At 36.1% G+C, this 17,932-nt stretch overlaps 1 protein-coding gene across 2 annotated transcripts in view; it reads right to left on the bottom strand.

Moving 5' to 3' along the window:
- Nucleotides 1-2,002: 2,002 nt before the first annotated feature.
- C9H8orf89 (chromosome 9 C8orf89 homolog) overlaps nucleotides 2,003-17,932 on the bottom strand; it is a 28,865-nt gene continuing 12,935 nt past the window's right edge. For both annotated transcript variants that reach the window (XM_060393803.1, XM_060393804.1), the window contains exons 3-7: nucleotides 16,682-16,835; nucleotides 14,434-14,530; nucleotides 12,134-12,188; nucleotides 4,481-4,519; nucleotides 2,003-2,299 (exon numbers count right to left, since the gene is read on the bottom strand). In XM_060393803.1, coding sequence (XP_060249786.1) covers nucleotides 2,151-2,299; nucleotides 4,481-4,519; nucleotides 12,134-12,188; nucleotides 14,434-14,530; nucleotides 16,682-16,835 — 494 coding nt within the window. In that variant the 3' untranslated portion in view covers nucleotides 2,003-2,150. The remainder of the gene's footprint in view (nucleotides 2,300-4,480; nucleotides 4,520-12,133; nucleotides 12,189-14,433; nucleotides 14,531-16,681; nucleotides 16,836-17,932) is intronic.

Below are 17,932 nucleotides of genomic sequence, written 5' to 3' on the forward strand. Positions count from 1 at the left end.
TTTCTCCTGATTTTCTGAGGTGGGAAACTAGACTCTCTCTCCCCTGATGCTTCACGTCCTAAATGGAGTGAGGAAGGAGGAATTAGGGACAACTGCCTCCACGCAGCTCTCATCAAGTGCCCAACACAAATGGCCCATCAAGTAAGTGCTATTGATGGGTGAGTCTGAGTAGGGCAGGTATGGACCTCCCCACGAGCATTTTTTGAGCTGGAAGGGCATTCAAGATGACATTTTCAAAGAAGCTGTACTGTGATGGAAAGCAGGGACATGGGATTCAGGAAAGTGCAGGTTCAAATACAGGCTCTGGAACCTGAGAGCTCTGGGAACTTGGGTAAGTTATTAAATCACAATTGCTCTATGAAATGGGAAAACAATACCTGCACCTTGCCGGACACAGTGAATTGTTGACCTGAAAGAAACGCTAAAATCAACGGCCAGCACAGCTGGGTGAGAAAAAAAGTCCTACAGATTAATCAGAAAATAAAGAGAAAAATATTGACAAATCTTAAGTTTCCAGTACTCCAGATATTTAAAACAGATAAGGATGATCTCAAGCATATTTGGTGTTCCTGAAGTAGAGAAATCAAAAATATGGGACAGAAAGAGTGAATATTCAAAGATGCAATGAAAGAAAAAATTTCCCCAAAATGTAGAAAAAATTGAGTATGCAGCTTTGAAAGAATATACTACCTTCCAGGAAATTTTACATAAAACTCCAGATTCTGGCTTCTCACATGACAGGAGAACTGAAGCTAGGCAGTGAGTGCCCATTTATGAACAGAAAAACACGCCCCAGCTCACCACAGCCTTCATCTGATTGGTGATGTTTAATGTGCTACTGACTTGGTGTCTGTAGGCAGGTGAATTGATGAAGTCTCCCCTGTACTACCTAACACTCCAGCCAAGTACCTTATTCCCAAATGCATAGTATGTCCTTGGTTAGGTTATTCCATTTTCCTAGAAATGCCCTCTCCATCCACCATCCATGTCTTTAAGGCCCATTTCTAACACTGCATCTTCCATGAAGCTTTCTCTGACTTCCCTGCTGGATGTTAGTTACTGCTTCATTTTTGAAACTCTGTTAACACTCCGTGGGTCTCTTTTGGCCCATTTCTCATTCTCCACTGGATCAGTCATCAGTATCCTTGATTTTTCCCTGTTTTTCAGGGAGGTGTATTGACAAACACTTCTCCCCAACTCCTCAGGCTTTCTTTTTTATGTTTTTTTTTTTTTTTCTTTTCGATGTGTACCATTTTCAAAGTCTTTATTGAATTTGTTACAGTATCATTTCTCTTTTTTATGTCTTGATATTTTGGCTGCAAGGCACATTGATCTTAGCTCTCCGCCAGGGGATTGAACCAGCGCTCCCTGCACTGAAAGGTCAAGTCTTAACCACTGCACTACCAGGCAAGTCCTTCCTCAGGCTATCTTGAGGCTACCTCTCGACCTAGACCTTCCTCCTCCCCAGAGATACAGCGGGTCTCCCTTCCACCCCCTTTCCCTTCAGGGATGCCTTGTGCATGCAGGACAGATGCCTTGTTCTGCCTGGCAGTAGAGGCCTGACTGAGCAGGTGAGCCTGAGGTTGTCAGCGATACCTGATGTGCATTTGCTTAGTTCTCATGTTCAGCGCTAGGAAGTCCACTGCTGCCATACATCTCAGGCAGCATTTCCTTTCCAAGTTTTACCAGCAAACAAAGCGAATATTTTCATTTTCATCTGCTTGAATACTTACCTCAAAACTGCTTCCAAACTCAAGCAGGGACAAGGTGAGGATCTCATTGGATGCTTTCTAATCCCAAAACTAAAGACTCACTCTTGAATCTGTTGCAGCTTCTAGCAAAGCTCATCGTACAGACACTCAAAAAGCATTTATCAAATAGAATCCAAAGGTGTAACTGGTGTGCATAAAATTGACAGACTAAAATTTTTCTTATGCTTATGTGTATCAACTATAAAAATAATTACCTTAGTGTCTCTGTGAGACTAACAAAATACAATATATTTCATATATAAGAGAAAACATTTATTTCCTATTTACATTTCCATTTTTATGTAAATCATTGCACATCATATCACATATCAAAAAAGAAAAGAAAGGAAAAATATAAACTTTAAAAGTCAGTGAAGAAAGCATCACAGTGTATGATAATCAGCAGTCTCGAAGCTCTCGTTTCTTGCTCTTTTTAAATTTTTTGCTTGTTTCTTGACGAATGGTGTCATACTCCAAAATGGCCATGTTGGAAAGTCTCTGTAAGTACTGAGATGGTGCTCCAGCAAGAGGATCGCTGAAGCCAGAACCTGTAAACAAACAAACAAACAGAAAACACTTATTACAACTGAATTAAGCACACATGAATGATACTCTTTAGAGTACAAATGAAATATCTTTTCCTCAAATGATCATTAAACACTGCTAGTTCTTCATATAACACATTCTTTGAAGTAGAAATGAAAGCCACTTAACTTTCTAAGTGAGTAGAATGGCAAAGTGAAAGCATTCAGTCGTTCAGTCCTGTCCAACTCTCTGTGACCCCATGGACTGTAGCCCGCCAGGATCTTCTGTCCATGGGGATTCTCCAGGCAAGAATACTGGAGTGGGTTGCCATTCCCTTCTCCAGAGGATCTTCCTGACCCAGGAATCGAACCTGGGTCTCCTGCATTGCAGGCTGATTCTTCACCGTCTGAGCCACAGGGATGACAAGTCATCCAAAAAATATTTAACTCAAAAATGCTCAATGCTGGTATTTAATGATATAAAACTAAATCAGAGTTTGTTATTGTCTCTAAATAAAACCATTTCTCATAAATGTTAAGTGAAGTAAAACAGTAAAGTTATAAAATAAGTCACTCACTAACTGAAACAGCAATAATGAAGTTTCTATTATAGAAGGAGAGTAATAACATAATAATAGATAACATTAATTGAATGATCTCTTGTATGTCAAGTATTTTTCATCTATATCATCTACACATCAATACTATGAAGTCAGTAATTAGTACTACCTTGGATTACAGCTTTAAAAAAGAGTTTAGAAATTGTTAGAGGCAGGATTTAAATCAAGATCCATCAATTCAAAGTTCCTATGTAATACGTATAAATTCTTCTACTTAGAAACATACAAGGCTTTAATAGTAATAGACTGATCCATATTTCTTTAAAATGCTATTATTTAACTTCAGTTTCAAGTGCCAAAGATAAAAACTGTCTTCAGTTCTCCAATGTGGTTGGTATTTTTGTTTATTTCAGTGAGTAATGAAGTAGAAATTGCAGAGAAAGAGTAGAGGGGAAGAGCTGAGCAGGATTCCAGTTCTTAGCAGTACAATGAAATGGACACTTAGAGTCTTTGGCTGCAAAAGGTAGATTCTAAGAATTATTGGAGAAGGAAATGACAATCCACTGCAGTATTCTTTCCTGGAAAATCCCATGGACAGAGGAGAAAACAGGGCTACAGTCCCTGTGGTCAAAAAGAGTCGGACACGACTGAGAGACTGAGCACCGAGCAAGTATTAAGCAAACCTCAAAACAGTTCAGAGAACTGGTATCATACAGACCAATGCAACTGAATTGGAGACTAACAGTAATTCTAAGATTCTCAAATATTTAGAAATGTATACACATTCTAAATTATTCATTCATCAAAAATAAATTGTAACAAACATTAAAAATACTTATAACTGATAAAAAATTACAAAACTTGTGTGATATAGCAAAAGTTGTACATAGAAAGGTTTACACCTTAAGATTCCTGTTTTAAAAAAGAAGATTGAAAATTAACAGGCTCAACATAAGACATTCGTTAGGGAAAGAACAACCCAAAGAACATGGATGTGCGCAGTCGCTCAGTTGCGGGTGACCCTTCTCGACCCCCTGGACTGCAGCCCGCCAGGCTCCTCTGGCCATGGCAAGAGTATTCTCCAGGCAAGAATACTGCAGTGGGATGCCATTTCCTTCTCCAAAAGAATATGGAAGAAGGACGTAACACAGGAAAGAAAATTCAGTGAAGTAGAAAACAAACTTACAGAATTGAATCGCCAGTCTATGTCTGACGCAGGATGCAGCATGCTTGGGGCTGGTGCATGGGGATGACCCAAAGAGATGTTATGGGGAGGGAGGTGGGAGGGGGGTTCATGTTTGGGAACGCATGTAAGAATTAAAGATATTAAAATTAAAAAAACAAAACAAAACAAACAAAAAAACCCAACAGTGCCAAGAAACCCCAACAATTATCAATTTTTCCTAATAAAAAAAAAAACCAAACTTACAAAAAGAAAGATTTTTAAAAAGATAAAAATTCTTCCTTGAAAAAACTAATACAAAGGGAAGTTCTCTGGTTCAATTAATTAAGAAAAAAAAAAAACAGAAAAGCTAGACCTAAATAACTAATATTAGGAAAAGTACAGATGGAACAAAAACTAAACTGCATGCCAATAAATTTGAAAATGTAGACAAAATGCAAAATTCTAGAAAATATAACTTACCAAAATTGATGGAAGGAGAATTACAATGCCTTAAGAGTCCTAAAATTAAAATGATTGAATTAATATTAAAAAATTCCTCCAAAGAAAACAAGTGATCCAAATAATTTTACAAATGAACTCTATCAGACTTTCAAGGTAGAAATCATTCCAATTTTAGGTCATATCCTTCAGAGAAAAGAAAAAGCAGAATACTCCCCAGTTTATTTCATGAAGGCATTATAATCTTGACACTGAATTCAGGCAAAGAGAAAATTAGTGGTAATCTCACTCACTAAGATAGATTTTAAAAACCTAGCAAAATATTAAATATGGTAGTACACAAAATGATAGTGAATTATGCCTTAAATGTGGGTATCCAAGGGATGTAAAACTGGCTGAACATTTTTAAAAATCTACAAATGTCATTTTTCACATTAGAAAACTAAACAGAAAATCACAAGATCATTTCAATCAATTCAGAAGAAAATGTTTGATAAAAATTAAACTTTCATTTGTTTTTAAAATAAAAAACTCTAAGCAAATTAAAGAGAACTTCTTTATCTTGATAAAGGATATCCACGCAAAACCTACACTACACATCATTCTTTACGAGAAAACATTAAGAGAGTTTACTTTAAAATCAGAAACAAGTCAAAAATGCCTATTTTTCATTTCTATTCACCACAGTATTGGTGGTTCTAGTCAGCTTAGTAAAATCAGAAAAATAAAAGCTTGGGTGGGGGGTAGGAAAAACCTTTGGAAAGAAAGAATAAAACTGGCATCATTCATATATGGTAATCTACATAAAGAACAATTATATATATTTCATATACTATATTAATATATATACATAATATAAAACATAAATCAAGAAATAACGAGACTTTATCAAGGTGGATGACTGTAAGATTAAATTGTAAAAAATTAACTTCATTTCCAAATATCTGCAAGAGAAAGCTATAAATTTTAATTGTAAAAGAATTATGGCAGACTACTAATGATCTTTTCAAAACTTTTTACTCTTTCCAAAACAGAATTTTAGCTGAGGACAAGGTCAGCTAAAAGGGAGAGATTACCTTTCTCAGCTTGCTTTAGAGCTAAGTATAGCTTCGTTAGTGAGTGTGAACCAATAAGATACGAGCAAGTGTGCAAATTTTAAAATTATAGTCCTCTTATCCTAGATTTCTGGACTTAAATGTTTTTGTTGGGATGTATTTGATAACTGCTTCAATCTCCTCAATAGTTCTACTATAGCTCTGCACAGTTTGTCCCTTATTCATGATTCAGTCTTGGTAGGTTGTATGTTTCTATGAACTTACCCATTTTTTTCTAGGTTCCCCAATTTGTTGACATAATTGTTCACAGTAGCTTCTTATAATCCTTTTTATTTCTGTAATCAGTTATAATGTCTCCTCTTTCATTTCTAATTTTAACTATTTGTGTCTTCTCTGTTTTTTTTCTAGTGTAACCAAGGATTCGTCAACTTTGTTTATCTTTTCTAAAAATTAAGTCTTGGTCCTGTTGATTTGTTTTCTGTTCTGTTTCATTTTGTTGTTGTTGCTGTTTAGTCACTAAGTCATGTCCCACTCTGTTGCAACCCCATGGACTGTAGCCCACCAGGCTCTGTTCATGGGATTTCCCAGGCAAGAATACCGGAGTAAGTTGCCACTTCCTTCTCCAGGGGATCTTCCCAACCCAGAGATCCAACCTGCACCTCTTGCAATGCAGGCAGATTCTTTGTCACTGAGTCACCAAGGAAGCTTATCTGTCTTTTCTCTAATGTTTATTATTTTCTTCCTTCTGCTAAGTTTGGGCTTAGTTTATTCTTCTTTTTCTAATTCCTTGAGGTGTAAGCTTATGTGATTCATTCAAGATCTTTTTCTGTTGTTTTTTTTTTTAATGTGTTTGCCACTATAAATTTCACTCTTAGCACACTGCTTTTGCTGCAACCTATAGGTACGTTGCATTTTTTAATTTTTATTTGTCCCCAGATATTTTCAAAATTCCCTTGTGATTTCTTCTTTGACCTATTAGTTATTTGAATGTACTATTTACTGTAGGTTTTTTAAAGCCCATCTTTATCAAATTAAGAAAGTTCCCTTCTACTCATAGTTTGCTAAAAATATTTTTAATCATGAATATTGAATCCTATTAAAATATCTTTTACAATTATTAAAGGGAACCTGTGCAGTTTCTCCTTTATTCTATTAACAAGATGATAGACATCAATTGCTTTTCTAATGTTAAATCAACCTCACATTTCTTAGATAAATCTGACATGGTGTGTTGCATTATCCTTCTTATATATCACTGAATTTGAATTGATAAGTCTTGTTCAGAATTTTTACTTCTATTTTCTAAAGAAAAACTGGTCTATAATTTTAAGTTTCTTATAAGGTCAAAGCTAGGTTTTAGAATCAAGGTTAGTGACCTGATAAAATGGATCTTCAAGTGTTCCTTCTTTTCTTATTTTTTGGAATAATTTATATCACACAGCTTTTTAAAATTAAATGTTGGATAAAGAAGTTGTGGTACATATATACAATGGAATATTTCTCAGCCATAAGAAGGAATGAATGTGAGTCAGCTGAACTAACATGGATGAACCTAGAGCCTGTTATACAGAGTGAAGTAAGTCAGAAAGAGAAAAACAAATATCGTATATTAACACATAATATATATGGAATCTAGAAGAAGGGTACTGATGAACCTATTTGCAGGCAGGAATAGAGATGCAGAGGCAGAGGAAGGACTAGTGGACACAGTGGGGAAAGGAGAGGGTGGGACAGACTGAGCAAGCAGCACTGACATACCTGCATCACCTTGTGTAAAGCAGGTAACCATCGGGAAGCTGCTACGTAGCACAGAAGCTCACCACAGTGTCTGTGACAACCTAGAAGGTCGGGGTGAGGGGCGGGTAAGAGAGGGGCTCCAGAGGGAGGGGACATGTGCAGACTCATGACTGATTCGTGGTGTTGCATGGCAGAAATCAACACAAGAGTTGTAAAGCAATTATCCTCCAATTAAAAATAAATATATAAATGTCAGAAGAATTTACCAGTGTCATTCTGCTAGGTTGTGGTTTCTTTTTTTTTTTTAATATGATACTGATAATCTCTCTCTCTCCTGTCAGTCTTGCTAGACATTTATCAATTTTATTCACGTTTTTAAAAAACTAACTTTTGGCTCTTGTTGATTTTTCCTGATTGAATATTTGTTTTCTACTTTGTTGATTTTTGCTCTTGATTACTTTTTCCTTTTATTTTCTTTGAATTTAATATGCTGTTCTTTTGTTAAATTCTTGAGATTAATGTTAAAATCATTGCTTATTAAGCCTTTCATCTTTTCTAATACAGGTACTTCATGCTTTAAGTTTCCCTAAAAGCTACGTTTTTACTGTACTCAAGGAGTTTCGATGTATCATATTTTCATCATCCTTCAGTTCAAACTAATATGTAAATTCCACTGTATTTCTCCTTTGACTCACAAGTTACTTAAAAGTACGTTTCTTAATACCCAAACCTCTGTGGGATTTTATAATTATTTTTAATTACTGATTTCTAGTTTAATTCCACTGCAGTCAGAGAATATGTGCTACATGATTTCACTTATTTGATATTTGTTTAAAAATCTCCTATAATGTCTACTTTCCTTTTCATTACATTCCTTTGATCTTTGTGTATTTTATCTTAATAGAGCATACAAATTTAGGATGGTTAAATCTTTCTGTTGTATTAATCCTTTTGTTACTACGAAATATCACTCTATTGCACATAATACTTCCTGCTTTGAAGTTTATTTTGATTGATGTTAGTGTAGCTATAACAAGCTTTCTTTTAATTACCATTTACATGGTTTATATTTTTCTATCCTTTCATTTTTGATCTTTCCTGTCCTTATTTTTAAGGTATGCTTCTTATAACCAGCATATAATTATTTTTATTAGTCTGATGGGTTTTGTTTTTAGCTGAAATATTTAGTCCACTTATATCCGATATATTTATTGTATGTTTAATTTTAATATTACTAGCTGTTTTCTATTTGTCCTATTTCATATTTCTTTTTTTCCTCTTTTCTTGCTTTGAGATGATTAAATAATTTTTACTTTTCTATTTCCCTATAATCTTGTTACTTGTATCCTTTTCTTTTAGTGGTTATCATACAGATTTTATCATACCTCTTTGACATATTACAATTGACTTTTTAAAAGAAATTTTATTTTTTGGCTGTGCTAAGTGGTGTGTGGGATCTTAACTCCCCAATCAGGAAGCACAGAATCTTAACCACTGGACCACCAAGGGGAAGTCCCTACAATCTACTTTAACTTAAGTTAAAGTGCCCCATCCCACTTCTGTGGTATTATTGTGTTTTATTTCTACATATATTTTAAACTTCATAAGACAATACTACTGCTACTGCTTCTCTTTCCTTTACAAGTTGTCATGCTTTCATCTTGTATCATATTATTTCTTTAATATGCTTTTAGTGTAGCTCTACTGACAATTAAATCTTTCAACTTCTATTTGAATAATAATGTCTTTATTTTGTTTTTGCTTTTAAGGATATTTTCATTGTATATACAGATCAAGTTTGGCAGTTACTGTCATTCAGCACTTGAAAATACCACTGCTTTGTCTTCTTGCTTCCATTGTCTCCACTGGAAATACAACATACAACATACAACATACACTCAGTTGTATGTCTTACCATTGCTCTCCAGAAGAGAACTTTTCTTTTTTAAAAAATATTTAGCCTTTTTACTATGATGTGACTAACTATGATTTTCTTTGTTGCTATTCTGCTGGAGGTTCATAGAATTTTTGTATCCACTGTTTGGTATTTTTTAGTCAGCTTGGGAAATTCTCAGCCAGTAAGTAAATACTGCTTGTCTCACTTTCTCTTGCTCCTCTTAATCTGGAATTAGAATTATATATGTGTAAAGTAGTTTTATCTTATCACATATTGTCTTTGCATATTCTGTTCTATATTATCTTTCTCTCTTCACTTTAACTGGGTACTTTCATAATGCTCTATCTTTCATTTTACTAATCCTATGATATATTGTTTTTCATCTTTTACCAATTTTATTGAGGCATATATGATATAAATTGTATATGTTTAAAATATACCACTGATGACTTGCTTCCCTGGGTAAGACAGTAAAGAAATCGCCTACAATGCTGGAGACCTGGGTTCGGATCCCTGTGTTGGGAAGATCCCCTGAAGAAGAAAATGGCAACCCACTCTAGCATTCTTGCCTGGAGAATTCCACGAACAGAGGAGCCTGGCAGACTATGGTCCTGCTACTGCTAAGTCACTTCAGTCGTGTCCGACTCTGTGTGACCCCATAGATGGCTGCCCACCAGGCTCCCCCGTCCCTGGGATTCTCCAGGCAAGAACACGGGAGTGGGTTGCCAGTTCCTTCTCCAATGCATGAAAGTGAAAAGTGAAAGTGAAGTCGCTCAGTTGTGTCCGACTCTTCACAATCCCATGGACTGCAGCCTACCAGGCTCCTCCATCCATGGGATTTTCGAGGCAGGAGTACTGGAGTGGGTTGCCATTGCCTTCTCCATATGGTCCATAGGATCGCAAAGAGTCAAATACGACTGAGCAAAGCTCACTCACTCACTCACTGATGACTTGATATACATATACACCGTAAAATGATTATCACAATTAAGTTAATTAACACATCAATCATCTTACTTGTTTACCTTTTTGAGGGGGAAAGGAGATGAGAACACTTAAAATTCTACTCTCTCAGCAAACTTCAATACACCATATAGTATTACTAACTTCAGTCACCATGCTGTACATTATATCTCCAAAACATCTCCCCGTTTTCCCCAGTCCCCATTTACTGATAACCACTATTCTACCTTGTCTCTGTTTGACATTTTAAAAGATTCTACATATAAGTGATACCACGCAGTATTTGTCTTTCTCTATCTGACTTATTTCACTTGTATAAAGTGTTCTGGGTTCATCCACATTGTTATAAAGGTAGGATTTCCTTATTTTTTATGGCAAAATCATATTCCATTGGGTATATATATACTGCATCTTCTTTATCAATTTATCTGTCAATGGACACTTGGGTTCTTTCCATATCCTGGCTATTGTGAATAATGCTGCAGTGAATATGTGAGTTCAGATCTCTTTGAGATATGGATTTCATTTCTTTTGGAAATATATCCAGTACTGAGATTGATGGATTACATGTAGCTTTATTTTTAATATTTTTGAGGAAACTCCATACTGTTTTCCATACTGCCTGGCAAGGTACAGGCCCTGGGGCTGCAAGAATCAGACACGACTTAGTGACTAAACAACAACAAATCATAAGGACCAGTTCAGTTCAGTTCAGTCCAGTCGCTCAGTCGTGTCTGACTCTTCTCGACCCCATGAATCACAGCACGCCAGGCCTCCCTGTCCATCACCAACTCCTGGAGTTCACTCAGACTCACAGCCATCGAGTCAGTGATGCCATCCAGCCATCTCATCCTCTCGTCCCCTTCTCTTCCTGCCCCCAATCCCTCCCAGCATCAGGGTCTTTTCCAATGAGTCAACTCTTCGCATGAGGTGGCCAAAGTACTGGAGTTTCAGCTTTAGCATTATTCCTTCCAAAGAAATCCCAGGGCTGATCTCCTTCAGAATGGACTGGTTGGATCTCCTTGCAGTCCAAGGGACTCTCAAGAGTCTTCTCCAACACCACAGTTCAAAAGCATCAATTCTTCGGGGCTCAGCCTTCTTCACAGTTCCATTCTCACATCCATACAAGACCACAGGAAAAACCATAGCCTTGACTAGACGGACCTTAGTCAGCAAAGTAATGTCTCTGCTTTTGATTATGCTATCTAGGTTGGTCATAACTTTTCTTCCAAGGAGTAAGCGTCTTTTAATTTCATGGCGGCGGCCACCATCTGCAGTGATTTTGGAGCCCCCCCAAAATAAAGTCTGACACTGTTTCCCCATCTATTTGCCATGAAGTGATGGGACCAGATGCCATGATCTTCATTTTCTGAATGTTGAAATTTAAGCCAACATTTTCACTCTCCGCTTTCACTTTCATCAAGAGGCTTTTTAGTTCCTCTTCACGTTCTGCCATAAGGGTGGTGTCATCTGCATATCTGAGGTTATAGGTGGTCTCCAAACAATGATGAAGACCTTCCCTGACATATTCCTGGCACCCATGAGAATAGTTACCCATTCATAAATCTTGACTTAGGAATGTTCTTCCCATTTCTAAGCATATACTCCCATACGCTAGGTTAACTATAAATTTGTCCCAACAGCCACTCGGTAATGCAGAATGCAGCTACAGATGTTTCCAAGTCGTTGTTCGCCTGGAACTCCCACCCTGGGAATAAGTCACCATATAATAAGCCGATCCATTGATTAAATGGCACTGTTTGCCTTGGTTTTTGGTCTCAAGGTGCCTTCTCATTTTGAGAGGTACTGTTTATTTGCTCCATCTTCCAACATGACATGATAAAGGCATGTATATAGTGAACACAACATGCACTTAAGTTTATAAAACAAGCACAGCTTAAAAGAAAAATTAACAAAACAAAGACAATTAAGTCAGTGGAAAGAAAGGAAGTTTTAAAAAAGATAAGTATTTTCACACCCTTCATAAGACAAGTCGTAGGAGAAAAAGATGACCCAGCTTACCTTTTGATTTCTCCTGAAGTGGTGTCACAGTGCATGTGGGCTTAGTCTTCTTTAACCTAAAATTATATGTTATCATAAATTCACTTTACATAAATCCAGGGTACATTAATTTTTTAAAATACATTGAGACAAGAAGCTTGCTTTCAGTGAAATTCACTTGCTGAAGATCATCATATAAAATTAAATAAACATTTAAAGGAAGGAAACTCCTCCCATCACAAATAACCCCATCAGAAGCAGACATGAACCAACTCAGTATCTCGGTTTTTGCTAATAAATTTTACCAATGGGTGAGTGCTATGTCATCCTTTTCCCACCTTTATCTGAACTTATCACTAATCATGATTCAGGGAATTCTAGAGGAAGGGACTTAAGATTAATTAGCATAATATTTAGACATGCCAGATACCAGTTCAGTTCAATTCAGTTGAGTCTTTGAGACCCCATGGACTGCAGCATGTCAGGCTTCCCTGTCCATCATCAACTCCTGGAGCTTGCTCAAACTCATGTCCATCGAGTGGTGATGCCATCCAACCATCTCATCCTCTGTCATCCCCTCCTCCTCCTGCCTTCAATCTTTCCCACATCAGGGTCTTTTCCCATGAGTCAGTTCTTCATATCAGGTGGTCAAAGGATTGGAGCTTCAGCTCCAGCATCAGTTCTTCCAATGAATATTCAGGACTGATTTCCTTTAGGATGGACTGGTTGGATCTCCTTGCAGTCCAAGGGACTCTCAAAAGTCTTCTCCATCACCACAGTTCAAAAGCATCAGTTCTTCAGCCCTCAGCTTACTTCATGGTCCAACTCTCACATCCACACATGATTACTGGAAAAACCACAGCTTTGACTAGACAGACCTTGGTCAGCAAAGTAATATGCTTTTTAATATGCTGTCTAGGTTGATCATAGCTTTTCTTCCAAGGAGTAAGCGTCTTTTAATTACATGGCTGCAGTCACCATTTGCAGTGATTTTGGATCCCAAGAAAATAAAGTCTCTCACTGTTTCCATTGTTTCCCCATCTATTTGCCATGAAGTGACGGGACTGGATGCCATGTTTTTTGAATGTAGAGTTTTAAGCCAGCCTTTTCACTGTTTTTAAGCCAGATACCAACTATCAGTTATTTGTGCTCATTTTACCTATTAATTACCACAATCAGAATTTTGTCATAATCAACTCTTGTTCCTATGAATAAACCTAGATAATGAGTAAGTTATTAGAGGAAATACATAATGATCAAATTGGCTCTAGGTAATCTAACCCATAAGCATTCCAAATTTCTTGTAAGTACACTAAACTTACAAAACAGCTATAACTTTTTTTCCCCTCTATCCAATCAAAACATATATTCATTCTTAATCCATGTAATACACTAAACAAGGTCAGCTTCCATGGCTGCTTGGAGGTATCATAGCAACTTATTACCATGGCAACAGCACCCCTCCTAGACATCAAATATGGGTACAGTTGAGATAAGTATACCTAGTATTTACACTGAGGTTGGAACTCAAGACCAGCCTTACTGACTGCTATGTAATAAGCTTTTAGTGGTCCCTAAGGATACTCCTCAGATTCTCTTGCACCTACTGAGAGATAATTGAAATTCTATGATTAATCTTCTTAGTGTGAAGGGCTTTGTGCATGCCTGTGCTAAGTCGCTTCAGTTGTGTCTGACTCTTTGCAACCCTGTGGACTATAGCCCACAGGCTTCTCTATCCATGGAATTCTCCAGGCAAGAATACTGGAGTGGGTTGCCATGCCCTCCTCCAGGGGATCTTCCTGACCTAGGGATCGAACCTGCATCTCCTACATCTCCTGCCTTGGCAGATGGGTTCTTCACCACTAGAGTCACGTCCTCAAAAAACACAGAACATCCATTTTTAAAAAAACGGTATCCAATATCAGAACAAATATCTTGTGCTTGGCTGCATGGAACTTCTAAAGATAACACTGGTGAGTTGAGAGGTCATATTGTGTCAGTTTCATAATATTAATTTAATGGAATTAAACTCATAAATCATTGCTTCAGGTCTGCTAGTATGACAGCTGGTGGCAGTTTATCATATCATATGCAGAATAGTCAACTGTAACTTTTAAATGAACTTCACCTCTAGGACTATTTTCAATTACATTACCAAAATACATCACCTTGCAATTCACTGAAAAATTTTATCATTAAATAAACTTAAAAACACATTAAACTTTTATCAGAGTATAAAATCAAATATCCATATATACAGAGTTTTGTTTTTTTTTTAAGGGTATGGGATTATATACAAGACAGATAAAAATGAGTACTTTCCTGCTTTGCCAAGACTGTCCTTTCACAGGGCGTTGTGCAATATGTAGAGGAGAATAAAATACTTGTAGGCAACTTGATATGTTCTCAGTAGAATGGCTAAAATAAAGACACAGGAAAAAGAAATAATATTTACGTCCACCAAGCACTTCGTAAACAGCATGGTTCTTAGCCACTACTCTTCCGTTCTGTGTCTGAAAAACACTTGTCATAACATGAATATAATAAATTCAAATTATTCTTCATTAAAGTAAGTAAATTCACACTCAAGTTAATGTAAAATATTAAGAAATCATTTCACATACAGCCTAATTGTAAATGAAAAAAATAATGAACTGAAATCCGATGAAAAAGGTAGGAAGCCAAATGAAGACTTAAAATCTAAAGATCAAATGGGTTAATTCAGGAGATGCTTTCTGGGTTTGCAGTTTCTTTAAGATGGTCATATGATTGAAAGAAGACTGGTCTGTACTGAGACAAGGCCAAGGCCATAGGCAGCCTTACACACTTTTACTCAAAGGGTGAGCTGAGTGTCAGGGAAACAGATATCTTGATAATAAAAGAAACTCACTGTCCCTAAGTAGCTTTCACATGCATGTTTCCAATGGTCTCTCTTCTTTCTACATCCCTGCCACCCATCCTCTTTAACTGCTACCATCTGCTCCACTAGCAACTCACTGTCTCTCTTCTACCATCTCTGCTTCTGCATATGTTCAGTTGCTAAGTTGCATTCAACTCTTGGTGACCCCACAGACTACAGCATGCCAGGCTTCCCTGTCGTTCACTATCTGCCTTATTTCATTATAATCTCACTTCAGAAAGAATGATTTGGGTTTTTATATTTTATAGCTTGACAGTCTGTCCTCGGATGATATTAAAAACAATGGCAAAAGCTTTATGTGTGTTATTGTTCATTTATGGTGTCATTTACAAAGTGAAAAAAGTCAAAGCAATGACAGGAAAATTAAATAAAATTAAATAAACTATGAATCTAACAATGAAATATTTTATGTGGCCAGTAAGGACTGTTTGAAGATTATGTAGTAATACAGAAAAACTGTACACATGTAATATTAAGTAAAAAGGGTCAGAATAAAAAATTGGAATTATACTAAAATCACAACTCAAATAAAAATCCATGAAAATAGATGATGATAGAAGAGAAGCTCTAAGAATAAAAATGGGTATGTTAAAATGGGTAAGCTATCAAATAATTGTTTTTATTTTTTTCTCTAGATTTTCTACAAAATTCAAATTATTTTCATAAGTCAGATATAAACTATCTACAACTTTTCATCTTTAGTATATTCTAGTTCTTTATATTACAAAAATTTACTTCAAGAGTAATTAACAAGACCAATAACACTAGTTGAAAACTCAAGAGATATATATTCTAAAATTCCAATTATGTGTGTGCTATGTATAACTAAATGTCTTTAAAGCTCACTACAGCAGGAGAAAATATGAAAATCTGCATTTTCCACTAAAGAGAGTAACTGGCAAGAAAGAATTATATTCATTAGCCAGAAAAACCTCTACATTCAGCAGTGGTACTACAAATAAATATTCAACAAAAAAAAATGCTTCATCTTTTTCAGGCTGGCAAAGTGAATGAGTACTACACATTTGACACATACTTCATGAAAAAATAAAAGCAGGAACCAAATGGGGTATGAGACTATCTTACTAATTTTTAGGTCCCTTTGGGAGAAAGAAGTTTTCTTTTAATGCTATCTGATTTGTAGAAGGAAAGGTATTCAAAATAAAGTTTTTAAATGCCAGAATTCAAAGTCAGTGGGACTTCTCTGGTTGACAAACTCATTTCATCTGATAGCAATACAAGGTCTTCATTAGACTGAATTCTCACTCAGAATTTCCTCTCACACCACTTCAATCAAACTAGAAATAAAACAAGGTTCTCTATTCAGGGTACAGAAGCCAGTTCCTATTGTAGAGATCTTGTTTATTTATATTGCTAAAACTTTCAGTATTCTCATGAGCAATCTATGCTAGAGCAATATAAGTTAGTTCTTAAACTCTTTCTGGCAATGTTACTTGAAAACAGAAAAAAGTACCTACTCGTCAAACTGAATAAAATTGCTAATTGAGATTTTAAAAAATTAAATCCTTTATGCAAAAAAAAAAAAAAGTTGGCAAGAGTTAGATTCACTAGCCAGAAAAATCTCTATATTCAGTAGTGTTACTTCAAATAAATAGTCAACAAAAGAAAATCAAGTAGAAATGACCTACCTGACAGGAGGCACCTCAGTATCAGCATGCAGGAGTCTTCTATGAAACTCTAGTGGAGTGGAACTTACGCTCTTTTGGCAATTTTGCAATCCTGGTAAATATGGCATTTTGACACATTCTTTGAATTCTTCTAGACCAAATGCTGCAGTGTATTCTAATTTAAAATAGTATTATAACCATCTGTATTATTTCTTGATTAAATGTATATAACTTCTTTTACTATAAATGAAAGTGCATAATACATACACTAAATCAGTCATTAAGAAAATAAAATTAAGCTACTGTAATTGAGCTAACATCTTTCCCAAGAGAATATCTTTCAATTCCTAGGATAGGGACAGTACAGAAGAGCTCATTATGGGGCTAAATACTAGAAGAAGGAAGGAGAGCTTCACAGATCTCCCAGACTCATCACTGTCCTCTGCCTTTATTATTTGGGTCAACCAGAATTCCCAGAACATTATACCTTCACATGGAAAAATAGCTTATTCTCCAAAGAAGACCTACAGATGGCCATCAAACACATGAGGAGATGCTCAACACCATCAATTATCAGAGAAATACAAATCAAAACCACAATGAGGAATCACCTCACAGCAGTCAGAAGGCCATCAAAAAATCTACAAACAAAAAGTGCTGGAGAAGTCATCGAGCAAAGGGAACTCTCTTACACTGTTAGTGAGAATATAAACTGATACAGCCTCTATGGAAAATAGTATGGAGCTTCCTTAAAAAACTTAAAAAAAGACCCAGCAATCCCCCTACTGGGCACATAACCAGAGAAAATCATAATTCAATAAGATACATGAACCCCAATATTCATAGCGGTATATAGTCAGGACATTAAAGCAACCTAAATGTCCATCAACAGCGGGATGTTTAAAGATGTAGTATGTGTATACAGTGGAATATTACTCAGCCATAAAAAGGAACAAAACAGTCATTTGTAGAGATGTGGATGGACCTAGAGACTCTATACAGAGTGAAGTCAGAAGGAGAAAAATATCATATATTGACACATATATGTGGAATCTAGAAAAGTGGTATAGATGATCTTATTTGCAAAACAGAGACACAGACACAGAGAACAAATATATGGATACCAAGGGAGAACATGGGGGTGGGAGCAGTTGGGATATTGGGATTGACACATATGCACTATTGATCCTATGTATAGAATGAACAACTAATGAAAACATACTGCATAGCACAGGGAACTCTACTTAATGCACTGTGGTGACTGGAATGGGA

The sequence above is a fragment of the Ovis aries genome, chromosome 9, assembly GCF_016772045.2.
Source record: "Ovis aries strain OAR_USU_Benz2616 breed Rambouillet chromosome 9, ARS-UI_Ramb_v3.0, whole genome shotgun sequence".
Taxonomy (NCBI): domain Eukaryota; kingdom Metazoa; phylum Chordata; class Mammalia; order Artiodactyla; family Bovidae; genus Ovis; species Ovis aries.